Below are 14,883 nucleotides of genomic sequence, written 5' to 3' on the forward strand. Positions count from 1 at the left end.
CCTCATATAAAAAAGAGATAATCACCTTCTTCACCCTGCTAGCAAAGTTTCTGTATATCATTGACAAGACCCAATGAGCTTCTCTGGCAGCCTGTCTGCACTGCTCTGAAAACTTCATATCTGACTGCACAATTACCCCAGGTCTTTTTCATTCTCCACTACCCCCGAGTGTAGTACCGCACAGTTGGTACGTTACTCTGGGGTTACTGCTACCCATATGCAGTACTTTGCATTTGTCAATGTTAAACTTCATTTGCCACCTCTCAACCCAGCTTTTCTAGATCCTGTTTCAGCAGTGTGCCATCATTACTGTGATTAACAACCCTGCCAACCGTTATGTCACCTGCAAACTTGGATATTAATCCTGATATACCTTCATCAGTATCATTGATAAATATAGAAAACAACAATGGTCCCAACACCAAACCCTGGGAGACTCCACTAATAACTTTAGTCCACGAAGAGTAGTGTCCATTGATTATCACTCTTTGTCTTATCCCACTCAACCATCCCTTTATCCATAACAACAACTTGCCCTTAATGCAATGCTGCTCCTATTTGTACAGCTGTCTTTTATTTGCAACCGCATCAAAAGCTTTCCTGAAATTCAAGTATATGATATCAAAATTATTTCCTCAAGTTAGCAGTTTTCCAACCCACCTAACACCACCTCCATAGCATTAGAAAATATTCTTACACCCAATCTATTTAAGGGTATCCCATCCCTGTAGAAGCAGTCTCTCCTTTTAACAAGCACAGACCATGCTGAAAAAAATTCTACCCCATGAGCCTTGCCAAATCTCTTTAGGACTGAATTGATTGACAAGGCTCTCATCAGCAGCATTAGTAGAGGCATATGATGCAAGAAAGCAAGCTTATGCAGCATCAGCCAAAAAAAAAAAAAAAAAAAAAAAAAAAGCCACCACCATTTCACCCCTCTGTTCATTCGAAATACCTGTCCATCATACACTCCTTCCTATCATGTCTGGGCAGAATTTGCAGAAACTTGCAAATTTAACCCTAATGTACAATTTTTTTATGTGAAAACATATATAGCAGCACCTAAGAATGCAGTGTAACAGAAATGCAAATGTTGTGGTCAAATATTTGTATTGTTGATCATACTTCCTGCAGTCATAACTGTGGGAAGTATGATTGTGATGTCACAGTCATACTTCCTTATGATCGTGGCCTCATAATATACTAAAAATGGATTTAGCTAACCTCTTCCAAGCCAATGATGTTTTCACATCTTTCGTGGGTACAGAGTAAACAAGCTTCAATTTTTTTTTTTAACATTGACCTATACTTGTTAAGTAAGGCTGCAGATTTCCTACTCTTAATTTCGTTAGTGGCAATGTGTACAACAATATCATCTTTTTTGCCCTTAAAAGATATCTGCTCTACAACGTCATCTACTTTTGCTTTTGGCAGACATACCCTGGTCCTATTCTACCTATCCTTTTTTGCAAAGTATATTTCCTGTTTCCCTGACAATAGAGTCACTGACAGCAACTAACTCCTGTGGGACAAACTCATTCTGCCTTGAGCATTTCCACTGTGTTGCCTGATCATCAAATGCAAGCTCTGGTGTTGATATGGAGAGCATATCAACACCAGCATATCAACCGGGGGCATCTACCCTGTTCTTTTGCTCTCATAAGTGCCCATAACAACACTGAATTTGTGCTTAACATCTTCACACTCTTTACGTGAGAATGCAGAAAGATATCCCCCTTGGAGATATCATCTCATTCTAGAAAGCTCTACAAACATCAAACAAGTAGTACATTTCATAAGGCTTTGATGCAAAGGCAACCACCCTCCTCAGTTCTCTCCCAAGCCACAACACTCCCAATACCTTGAGTCTTTTGCTTTGCTGCTCTGGTCTGAGGCATGATTTCAGTTCAAATTCAATATAATTAAAAATACTACACTAGACTTATCCTAATGTAGCAATAACACTATGTACTGTTATGCCATGAAGTTTACGTTATTGAATATATATATATTTTGATATTGAGCTTATGGTATATGTATTTCTTATTTGCTACGAAGTTTACGTTATATGAATACCGTATCTCGTATGAAGTTGAAGTTACACGTATTGCACTATAACGTTAAGTTTGTAAATTCTAAGTAGTTATAATCGATAATAATTTTAACTATCTGTTTCCAAGCTATATGAATCAAACTCTTGAGTGAACTATTTGTGATACTATATCTATGCCAAATCACTGAGACTGAAAGCTCTACAAATATTAATGTTGTATGTTATGGCTTATGTGATAAAGTTAAATTATTAAACACGTATGTAGTGCTATAAATTATGGTTTATAAGTCTTCTGATACTGATTACACTGCTACAAAGCTGCATAGAAACCTCCAGTATTTGCTATATCAATAATACAACAATAAAACAATAGTGGCAAAATTCAAACATTCTTATTGATACAACACAGTGGCAGCAGAAGTCGACTGTAGTTTAAGCAATTACAAGGGCCAGATAAAGAACAAATACACCAGATTAATCAGGAAATCAAAAGTTTGGGAAAAACAATAATTTCAAATCAATAAATAAAGTTCCACTTAGCAGTTCATGAAAAAATGTGTAGTTCTCTTAGCCCCATCAGCAGACCAGTACCAGTATGTTAGAGACCAATATTAAACCAGTATTTGTACCAGCATGTTAGAGAAAGTACTAGGGATGAGAATATCCTTGACTTCATCATTATTAATGAATCAGATGATATTACAGGGCTTAAAATACAGGAACCATTGCCAGGAAGTGATCATGCAATCATCAGTTGGAAGGTGAAGAAAGATGTTACAGAGTTAAAGGTAAGGGCATGGGTCTTAATTTCAGAAGAGGGGACTTTGACACAGTTGAAGATGATATATAGCATCTGTGAATTGGGTGGATTGCCCAGGGATGACAAATATATTGAATTATGGAATACTTTTAAAGCAGAAATTACCAAAGCCATTAATGCATACATACCATTAAAAAAAATTGCAGGAGGAGGATGCTGAAATGGATGACTGCAGAGCTGGCCAGTCAAATAGAGCAAAAAAAAAAGTATTTTGTTGCTCTAACCATGGGACGGTTACAGAGCAATGAAAAGTACTGAAGCCTACAACAGGTAGATGTTGATCTGTAATAGCACCACAAATAAGGTTAGGGCGGCTGAGGCTGCGTATGAGAAAGCATTGGCTAAGAGAACAAAGATTAAGGACAAGGAATTTTTAATGTATTTGAATACAACGAAGAAGAAAGCTAATCAGAATGGACCCTTGTGCACTGGGAGTGCTAAAGTCTTAGACAACCAAGCTGATGTTGCAGATGAATTGAATACGTATTTTGCGCCAGTCCCTACTGACGAAAGACTCTTCATGCTGAGAAGGGGCTGTGTGAGTGAGGCTGAGCCATATGAATTTAGATGATTGTTTATTATAAAAAATTTTGAGCATAAAGGCAAGTAAGACTCCCAGAGTTGATGGCATATACCTGGTAGTTTTCAGAGAGACCACCAGGGAGTGTATTAAACCACTAAGGTTAATTATGGGGGTATCTTTGGACATGAGCGATTCCTTTGGATTGGAGAAGTGCAACATATCTCCAATATATTAAAGCTGTTCTAAGGATGAATTGGTGACTATAAACCGGTTAGTCTGGCTTAAATGGTAGGAAAATTCTTAAGAGGCAATGATTTAGATAGATATGGTATTCTGAAGGACACACAACATGGTTTTGTGTCTAACTGATTTAGTAGGCTAACTAACTTAGTAGGCTATTTTGACACAGTTACTCATGAGCTGAATTTAGGGAACAATTTTGACATAGATTTACATTATTTGGATTTTAGCAAGACACTTGACTCCTGTTAAAAAGCACAGTCCTTCATGAGAGGTTACTGTAAAAGCTTGGACAGGTTGGGATCACTGGTAAGATTCTAAGATGGATTGCTGGGTGGCTGCAGGGCAGAAGGTTATGATTAATGGATGTTCTTCAGATTGGTGTAACGTCAGGAGTGGGGTCCCTCAACGATTGGTTTTTGGACCACTGTTGTTTCTCAATTTCATAAATCACATCGATGAAGGAATAGAAAGCATGATGTCAAAATTTGCAGATGACAAAGATTGGCAGAATCGTTAATGACCAGTGATATGCAGTGCTCCTTCAAGATGACTTGAACCGACTTCAAAGATGATCAGAGAAGTGCAGCTATGTTTTAAGGCTGCTAAATGCAAGGTCTTACACTTGGGGAATAGCAGAGATGGGGGGATGCCCCTGGTGCTGTTTGACACTAAACACACATTTGGGAAATAGCAGCCCACAGATAAATTATACACTTCGTGCGGTTGAATTAAAAACAATGGAGGAGGAAAGATATCTGTGAGTTATAATACTGACATATATGAAGTTTTTTGAACATTGTAAACAGGCAGCCAGGAAAGCTCATGCTGCCCTGTTGATGATTTATCAAACACTATCCTGTAGAGATAGGGAGGTCATAATCCTACTATATAAGACAATTATAAGACCACATTTGGACTACTGTGTTCAAGTACAGAGACCTCATCTGAGAAAAGACATTGAGTTCTTGAAAGGGTCCAAAGACTGGCATCTCGAATGGTGAGATTGCCAGAAGGAAAATTGTACGAGGAAAGACTACGATTATGTGGGCTACAGAGCTTGGCAACGCAACCTCAGAGGTGACCTGATTGAGGTTTATAATTATCTGAGAGGATTAATAAAATGAATGAAAGTGGAATTCTCACTGTTATAAAGAATTCCAGTACTAGCAGTCACAAATTCAAATTACTGGGGTTGAAGTTTAGATTAGATTGTAGGAAGTTTTCTTTTAGCCAGCAAGTCATTGATTTTTTTTTTGTAGTTGTTGGTGCATCTGCTTCTGTGGCCCTAATGCACCTCCCAAGGTTTTTGCAGTATTTTGATCCAAGCCTGAGGCGAGATTCGAACCAGTGACCTTTGGGTTGCCAGGCAGGCACTTTATCCATTCGGCTAGCCCTGTCAGCAGTCATTGATTGCTGGAACAAGTTGCCTTCACAGGTAGTTGAGGCTGACAGTTTGAATAAATTGAAAGGTCAACTGGATAGTTATCTGTGTGAGGAGGGAAGCATATAATTTATATATTTTTTTATCTATTTGGGGTTTTTTTTTTTTTTTTTTTTACCCCCCCAGTGCAGCTAAAACCTGTGGCTTCCTTGCACTATATGGTGAATTCTATTACTAAAGGCTTGCAGCAGAAACTGAATGTTTGTGATGAAGAATAGTCATTATTTTACCTGATTTTCACCCCATATTTTAATTGAGTCTAATAGCTTGAGAGAGGTTTTGGGACAAAATGCAAATGTGTTCCAAAAATGTAGGATTATGTCCTCAAACATACTAACATTGACAGCTACCAAGATACTGCTTATTTCGATATATATATGTATACAGACATATTAGAAGACCATGATGATATACGTACAAAAATTTATAATGAAAGAGAAGAATTTAACTTCCTAACAATTAGTTTTTCTTCCTAACAATTATTTCAAAAAAGGTTCATAGCAAAGTTATTAAAACACAGCATTTGAGTGTTGTTAAAATTTGTAGCAAATTAATGCTGAAATATAAAAGAAGTAATAAAAAAAAAACTGAAACAGAATATACCGATAAGATTTGTAAAATTCCACTTAAACGGAATGTTTACCATGGTTTCATGGTCTGGTGACTTCCTACCCAAGTCTCTCTTTGAACTGGTGTGGGTAGTTGCATGACAAAAAAGGGGGTGAGGATATGTTAGGAATGGGTTAGCTTTATTATTATTGTCTATCAGAATCATTAATTTGTTACATTGAGGTGACTCATCAATATGTACAGTTGGCCATACTACTAACTGTTTTATACATCTTATAGCTATAGAAACATTGTATCTATACTGTCATGGTCGTGCTCAGTTATAAGATTTAAAATTCTAACCAAGTATTTTACATATTTTTGTTATTCTTTATTCTTATAAATATATACACTCCCACCTAATAGTTTGGAATTACATTTCACCTTTCTTAATTTTCAAAGTTTTTATTAAAATGGGACCAACTTGTTTACCAATTTTTATTAAATATTTTCCATTATGTATGAAAATCAAAAAACTTAAATAATATTTAAGAAATTTCTAGAATATTTTAGAATATTCCAGAAAGGTGTAAATGACTCCTGAATGTGGTAGAACATTGTTGAAGTTTCCTGATTGTGATAGAATATTGTAAATGATTGTAGAATATTCTAGAATTGAAAGAATTTAAAAAAAAGAAGGCTATAAAATTATCCTTGACCTGAAGCACAGGTCACTGTCTAAGCTGTGATGGGACTTTCTAGCAACTAAACAACAGGACGGGGTGTTGAAAATTATGGTGTGGTCATTTCATTCATCTGACTTAAACCCAGTAAAGCTATTATTAAATGTAATACTAGAATAAGATGGACAGAAAAAATAATAATTAAGCTAATTACATATTATTTTTGTATCAATGAACATTGATACAAAACATTGGTTGGCCCCAGATGATGTGCCTATCAATATGGAAAGATGGTAATTATTATTAGTTTTGTAATTATTTTTAGTTTTATTATTATTTCAAATTTTTGTCTTATTTAGTACACAGATTCCTGTATTACATGTCATGATTTTCCTGTATTTCATTTGGATATTACTATCCAAAACCAACTATCATCATTTTACTATAATACTAGCTGTGGGCTGTTCTGACTACTCTCATGTACAGATGTTAAATATAGGATTTGATATATATACATATATGTGTATCTACACACACACACACACACACACACACACACACACACACACACACACACACACACACACACACACACACACAGGTAACCCTCATGCAACACAGTAGTTAGGTTCCTATAAAATCTTGTGTAGTGCAAAACCAGTACAAAAAGGGGGGGGAGGGGTTACGTTCCAAAAGCTAACAGAAACACACCATTTTTTTATGACTATTGGAAACTTAATTTTTATTATTGAAAGAAAAATTATAATTCCTCAGAGCGGTTTTTTAATTTCAGAATACACATACAAGTACGGTTGTATGTGTATTCTGAAAGTTTACTTTTAATATATAAATATAAAGAGCTTTCGGCTGAGTGGACAACCTTCTTCAGTTAGAAAATATATTAAAATGGCAGTTGGAATGGAGATGTGCACTTCCAAGATGGTGCGTGAGGCACATGGCAACTTGAGGTTGAAGTTTGTGGCTGTGACATATGGTGGTGATGTGGCCAGCGTTTGTCTATGGACAGAATTATTGCTTCTGTGATGGGGTTAACTTGACAACCACTGTCAAGTTAACAAAAATTAAATTTTTGTTAAAAATTAAAAATTTTTAATAAAAATTTAATTTTTATTAAAAATAGTCATAGCGGAACAAACGTCTTACAAACCGTGATACATATATACCAGATAATGTATGTTCATTTAATTTTCTTCCTCTTCATTGCTGCTAAGTGCAATCGATGAGAACATTTTCTTTGAGAATATCTTCACCTTCTGAACTTTCTTATGCAGCACCTAGATTTCATGTATCTTTTGCTCTCCCTGAAAAATCAGTAATCTGTGTTTGTTTGCTTTTGATCAATAGATCGATAGGATGTGTGGATTAATATTCAGTCAGAATGAATAATATTTTGTGCATATGTTTCTTACCCTTATCCAGTATTATTAACTCCTTTTTTGTTATATATCTGATAAGTCAATTTTGGTTGTTGTTGTTGTTATTTGGTTTTTAGGAGCATTAGCAACTAAGGCCATATTGCTCCGAGGATATGCGGTGGTCATTCCCTGACCTTTCCGCATCCTCCGTATTTGGTGGTCACGGGCTCGAACCCCGGTCTAATCAAGAAGTGTGTGCTCTGCACTGTTGCTCCTGCCCACCTGGCTACGGAGGCGCCAGTCAATTTTGGGTTGTGGATTTTGTATACGTAATAAGTATACAAAGCACTCAAATTATTTATCACATTTATTTTGTATTAATAGTAAACTGGGATAAGGGAACAATTTAATATAATTTGATTAGATGAGAATCCTGTAGGATTTTTCTTCTTCTTTGCCTGTCATGCAAATAATATTGCATAAGTAGTGCAAAACTAATTGAATAAAGATAAATGTTCTGTTCTTTTGGGAAGTATTCTAGCATTTATTTATAATAAAATACTGCCATGCATACAGTTGTTTCAGTGGTGGTTGATAATGAAGATATGTAATTTTTAATATGCGACAGGTATAGACTCTAATTTTTTTTTAATGTTGTTCATTACTGCCATTCTTACTGATTTTCTGTTTTTTTTTTTTTTTTTTTTTTCTCTTTCCATCTCCTTCAACTTTTCAGGATTTAGATAAAATATTTAGTAATATTATGGAAATATATGAATTTTCTGTTGCTTTGCTTGGATCCTTTGAAGATGCATTAGAAATTGCTGAAGAAAACAGGAATCCTGCAATAGGTGCCTGTTTTGAGGAACTGGCAGAGGTATAGATTTCATTTTCTCTTCTGAATTTTTAGAAATTATAAATACAAAATTTTGTAAAGCTTGAGCATTTTAATTTCAGAATATTCAGTGTACTACCATAGCTGAGTGAGATGAGTGACACTAGAGTCACACATACTGTGCATATCCACCTGAATGTCACAAAATATGCTATTATATTCTAATATTCTTGTATTCGTTACCTTTTAGATTGTAATGATTTTTTAAAATTTTCTGCATATAAGTATAAACAGAATTTATTTGGAGCATGTGCATAATTGTGAAGATTATTTATTTTTATTCCCCACAAAATTCCATTGTATTTCAATTAATTTTTACTTAGCATTGTTATTTTTAGACAAGCAGTTTGACTGTGCATATTGGGTGAATATTATTGTATTTAACTTTTAAGGTAATGAATAAAATAAAATTCATGCTGTTTGATTTTGATCTTAGATCTTTGCTCCATCCAAGTGAAGACTAAGGGCTGAGTATTTGACCTTAAGGCTTGGGTTAACTTAGAAATAAATGACTGAAATCAAATACAGTCAAGTGTATGAAATTTATTTCAGCTGCTGTATTGAAAGATATCCCTGCAATATGAGAATGGTTAATAAAGCTACACTAATATATCATGTTATAGATTGTTGTTTTTATTGAAATAGCAATTAAATCAGAAATACTGAAATGCCAACATTTGAACAATTCAGCAACATTTCTGGAGTCCAATGTCCCTTGTCATTAACAGGGGATGATGGCTTAGTCTGTCACATTATATATTAGTGTGGCTTTATTATTCTTTCAATCAGGTAGCACTGCTCTTTCATTGTGTATCTTATACTTGGGGTGTATCTTATATAACAGGGGTGGCCAACAAGTTGATCGTGATCTACCAGTTGGTTGTGGCTTTAATTTTGGTCGATCACGACGAATTTTTAACATATTAAAAATAGATTACGAATTTTATACGAATAAAATTTATTCTTATAAAATTCGTAATTTTTATTCGATGATTCTGTCACTAGAGAAGAAATGCTGGGTATGGTTTCATTAAAAGAAAGAACTAGAGGTCTTGATATATTTAACGCATTCAAAAATTTTATTGAAAAAATTAAATTACCACTATTTATGCTCATATCAGTCAACAGATGGAGCCAAAGCAATGACAGGGCATCTTAACGGATTTATCACATTGTGCCAAAAGGATGGTTATTTCCCAGATTTTTTGAGTTACCACTGTATCATCCACCAACAAGTGTTAGCCAGCAAAAGATTAAATACTAAGCGTTATGGACATAGCTTTCAAAGTTGTGAATTCCATCAGAGGACAATCTCTTCAAAGGAGACTTTTCAAAATGCAACTCGATGAAAATGAACCAGATCTGATACTACACACAGATGTGAGGTGGCTGAGTTGGAGTAAGTTTCTACAGAGATTTCGAAATTTGCTGAATGAAATGAAAAAATTTGTTGATCAAAGGGGAGATGATTATCAGCAGCTACAAGATACAGAGTGGTTGTGTGGTCTGGCTTTTTTGGCAGATTTTACCAGTAAATTAAGTGATCTGAATTTGGAATTACAAGGAAAAAATAAAAATGTGGGTGGCATGATTAGTAATATTTGTGCATATAAATATCAATTTTTGGCAATGGCTAAGGATTTCAAAGAAAAAAATTCTATCAATTTGCAAATATGTAAGTTCATTTGCAAAAATATCCTGTTTTTGAATTTAATAGTGAGAAATATGTTTCTGAAATTGAGAAAGTTGTGGATAATTTTGAAACAATTGAAGACATTGTTCAATATATTTCTTATCCATTTAATGTCGACTTAGTTAAGAAACAAATTGCAGAAAAAAATCTGCAGTGATTTTTCACATGGCGAAAATATTACTTGAAAATGAAATTATTACATTGCAAAACGATATCTTCCTAAAAGCCAGGTGAGAAAAAAGACTTTTTGGAAATATGTTTGCCGAGAAAAGTACCCAAATGTAAAAAAATACAGTGAAGTTTTAAATTCCTGTTTTGGTTCCACATAGCTATGTGAATCGATCTTTTCGTATTTGAAAAAAAAAAAAAAGATGAAGAATCATTCTACTCTTATGGACTTGCATACAGAAGCTTCTTTACGGTTGGCTTTATTACAGTATATTCCCGATTTTGAAAGCTTAGCAGATGAGATGAAGACACAAACTTCCCATAAATTAAAAATTTAAATACGTATGAATTTAAAATAAGAATCCTGAATTGTATTTAAATTTAAAAACAACATTTTTCAATATGCATTGATTAACTTGTGGCACATTTTGAAGAAAAAAAGTAGATCACACCACAAATTAAGTTGGCCACCCTTTTTATATAAGATACATAAATCGTGTATCTTATACTTGGGGTATTCCGTAAATTATCTACCTTGACTATAAATATTTGATATATAATAAAATTGTAGTTTTATTATACTCTCATAAATGTATTTGATAGTATAAACCAGAGCCACGATGCTCATGTGTTTTCCGTTGACTTCAATATTTTTAGAAGAATAAGAGAAATTTACTTCAATATGATGTGTAGAATATTTACGTATGCTACTCTCCAGAAATTAAAACGAGTATAACATTAACACAAAATAATTGCAGTAAAAAATAAATACTTCAATTGATTTTTCTTAATTGTTTTCAATTTATTTTTTACTGTAATCATTTTGCATTAATGTTATATTTGTTTTAATTTCTGGAGAGTAGCATATGGAAGTGTTCTACGTATCATATTGAGATAAATTTCTCTATTTTTTATTTATTTATTTATTTATTTTTTATTATGAAAACCCCATACAACCTATAGTGCTTAGTACCGTGCTTGGGTTGGAGGTTGAGAAGACGAAAGAAGATATTTGTTGACATTAGACTTGAGCTTCTGTAGACTGTAATTTTCACGAAATACGTACTAAGGAAGGTTTTTCCAGAAAACGGCAGTTGAATGAATAAACAAGGAAGATGAAAAGTTGGTTCTGTGAGTTTGAAATTGGACAGTAAATGGATGTTGGCTGGTGGCGGCACGTGTTCGGACTGTTTTGAAAGAGAGAGAGCAGGAATTATAGAAGCCAATTCAGAAGAACAGTGCCCATGGAAGTATCTGTAGAAGAGGCAAGCAGCAGAAACAGTACGTCTATGAGAAAGCGAGTGGAGAGACTCTGTTAGAGATGAATCATTAATTAACATAACTGCCCTCTTCTGAATGGAATCTAGAAGCCTGAGAGAGGTTTTGGAGGCACCACCGCAGATGTGGGAACAATATTCCATGGTAGGGCGGACTTGCGATTTGTACAAAGTGAACAGCTGTTTAGAAGAAAAGTAATGCCAAGAGTGAAAGAGAAAACCAAGTTTTTTAGATGCAGGGGAAGCAATATTTGTAATGTGCTTGTGCCAAGAGAGATTAGAAGTCAGGGTAATCCCCAAAAGAGATATATCATTTTGCCTAGAAATTGGAGTGTCACCAAAGATAAGCATAGAAGCAGAAGGATCCTTTTACTTAATACAATAGACTTTCGATTTTCCTGGATAGATGATAATCAATTTCCCGATTAATCCAAAAATGCAAAAGTCCCCGACATACGTAAGAGATACGTTCCAGGACTTCTTACATAAGTTGAGTTTTATGTAACTTGGGAATGACTAATAACGTATTACTACTATATTATTATTGACAAATCTGAATTCCACGTGATACTTGTTAATGTTTGGCCATTTTCATACATCCTTATTAGTTTAATTTTCTGATCCAAATTGATGGCTTTCCTTTTGTTTGTAGATTTACTAGTAGCGCTGTCACTTATTCTCTTAGTCGGCACCATGATAACGGTCAAAATAAAATTTTCTGAAAAGAACTTCACAGGGTTAAGGGGGAACACACTATTATCAGCTGACACTAACTCACATTTCACTAAAGCACATTTCTGGAGGTCACTGCCATTAAACAATTTGCACCTTTTGGGTTACTGGGCTTTTCTCTTCGTGCATCTAATTATAAACGGATAGTAAACTTGATCTTATTGCATTTGCGATAATACAGATAGCTGGAATTGTGTGGGTTTTTACGTTATTATGGCGAAATGTGTCCCCTTCACTGAAATCTTCAGTCATATACAGGGTGATTCACCACCAGTGCGACAAACTTGCAGAAGGTGTAGGGGGCCCAAAGACGAATCGGAATCACATAGCATTGCAGGGTCCGAAATGCCTTCGTCATGCAGTAGAGGACGTTGAACGGGAGGTCGCGTGAACAGCAATCCCTCTGGAAGTCAGCATTTGCGAACCGGTTCCCGAGGCAGTAGGATGGACGAGTATTCAAACGTTGAACTGGCCGACATGCACCTTGCATATGGAGCTGCGGACTGTAACGGGCGCGCCGCTCTGCGCTTGTACCAGGAACGTTTCCCGCACAGGCATGCTCCTCATCATACGATTTTTGCATGTATGCACAGAAGGTTACGTGAGACTGGTTGTTTCACGAGAGGTACCATGAATCGAGAGCGAACGACGAGGACACCAGACAATGAGGAGAATGTCCTACGTCTTGCAGAAGGCAATCCGAGTACAAGTACTCGAGTGATAGGCCAACGATTGGGTATTTCCCAATCCACTGTATGGAGGATACTGTCAACAAACCAAATGAGTTCATACCATCTGCAAAGCGTCCAATCATTTGAGCCTGTAGATTATCCATTCCAGAGGACTTTTGCTACTTGGTTTCTTCAACAGAGTGTGGCAAACAGCGCATTTGCTGCGTCCGTATTGTTCACGGATGAGGCAAGTTTCACAAGAGAGGGAACCTTCAATCAACATAATGCACATTTGTGGGGTTTGGAGAACCCCCATGGTACGCGAACACGTGCAACTCAATGCCGTTTCTCTGTAAATGTTTGGGCTGGCATTGTTGGAGACCAGCTCATTGGACCGTACCCTCTGCCTCCTCATCTGGATGGTAGGGCATACTTGATCTTTCTACAGCAAGTCCTGCTTGAACTTATTGAAGAAGCACATGTTCCTCAGTCGTTGCGCTGCTCAATGTGGTTCCAGCATGATGGGGCTCCCCCACATTACACCAATGACGTCCGCCAACAACTAAACGTTACATTTGGACAGCATTGGATAGGTCGTGGTGGTCCGGTTCATTGGCCTGCTGGATTGCCAGACCTATCATGCCTGGACTTCTTCTGCTGGGGTCAAATGAAGACATTGGTGTATGAGACCCCGTTGATTCAGTTGAAGACCTCGTTGCTCGCATCTCTGTAGCTGCTGGGGAGATTCGAGACACGCCAGGATTCTTCCAGAACGTTAGGGATTCCATGCGGCGGTGCTGTGAAGCCTGTGTGACTGCTTCTGGTCGAACTTTCGAATACCTCCTGTAGCATGGCTTTTTGCCAATGTAAAACTTGTCATTAAAATGATTTCTGTTACACTAATGAGTTGCTGTTTCTGTTCTTTTTCTTTGCTCCTTTGTTCACACGACCTCCCGCATTTCGGACCCTGCAATGCTACGTGATTCCGATTCGTCTTTGTGCCCCCTACACCTCCTGCAAGTTTGTCGCACTGGTAGTGAATCACCCTGTATATATATAAAAAAAAAAACCATAAATAAATTGTAAGAATCTTCTCTTCTTTCCTATTTTTTTGCTTGTTACTCTGTATCTCACTTGTGCAATTTTTACGTGCCGTGATTGACGTTATTGATTGCTTATTTTATTTATTTATTATTTTTGTTTGTTTTAAATTTACAATCCTAAAAAAAAAATTACATAAATCTGTAGTTGCGTAAGTCGGGTACTTATTGTATCAAAAAATGTTCAGCAATCTGCGTAAAAAATTTGGCGATAGATAAAAAACGAAAAAAAAAAAAAAACTTACCATGCACTACTTGTGTGTCCAATACGATGCTTCCTTTTATTTTTTGTGATGTCGATTTTAAGTCTGATAGCTTCCCTATATTTTTTACGATGTTGCGTATGGTTTGGTCACCAACATTATAATGGTTCTTTGGAGATTTAACAGATGCATTTTCAAACTTTTGAATAATTTCAAGTTTTTGTTTAACCGAAAAAGCAACTCTTTTGCGTTTACCCATAATTTTTGCAATTTCTAAACAAAAAAATAAATAAAAATACTATAAAAAAAATTCTGACATCCCTGACATAAATAACGAAACAAAATTTGTCTTTTTGCGCTGCAATGGAACACAACAATTGACGCGATGCACTAAAACAAACTAAACATTTGGTCTCTCTTTTTTTTTCTTCTTTTTTTTGAGCAGCGGGTGTGAAG

At 35.7% G+C, this 14,883-nt stretch overlaps 1 protein-coding gene across 2 annotated transcripts in view; it reads left to right on the top strand.

Moving 5' to 3' along the window:
* Sos (Son of sevenless guanine nucleotide exchange factor) overlaps positions 1-14,883 on the top strand; it is a 669,490-nt gene that overhangs the window by 156,394 nt on the left and 498,213 nt on the right. For both annotated transcript variants that reach the window (XM_090376631.1, XM_090376632.1), the window contains exon 6: positions 8,425-8,565. In XM_090376631.1, the coding sequence (XP_090232757.1) occupies positions 8,425-8,565 (141 nt within the window). The remainder of the gene's footprint in view (positions 1-8,424; positions 8,566-14,883) is intronic.

Source organism: Mastigoproctus giganteus, chromosome 6 (assembly GCF_048544385.1).
Source record: "Mastigoproctus giganteus isolate SK-2022 chromosome 6, ASM4854438v1, whole genome shotgun sequence".
Lineage (NCBI taxonomy): Eukaryota > Metazoa > Arthropoda > Arachnida > Uropygi > Thelyphonidae > Mastigoproctus > Mastigoproctus giganteus.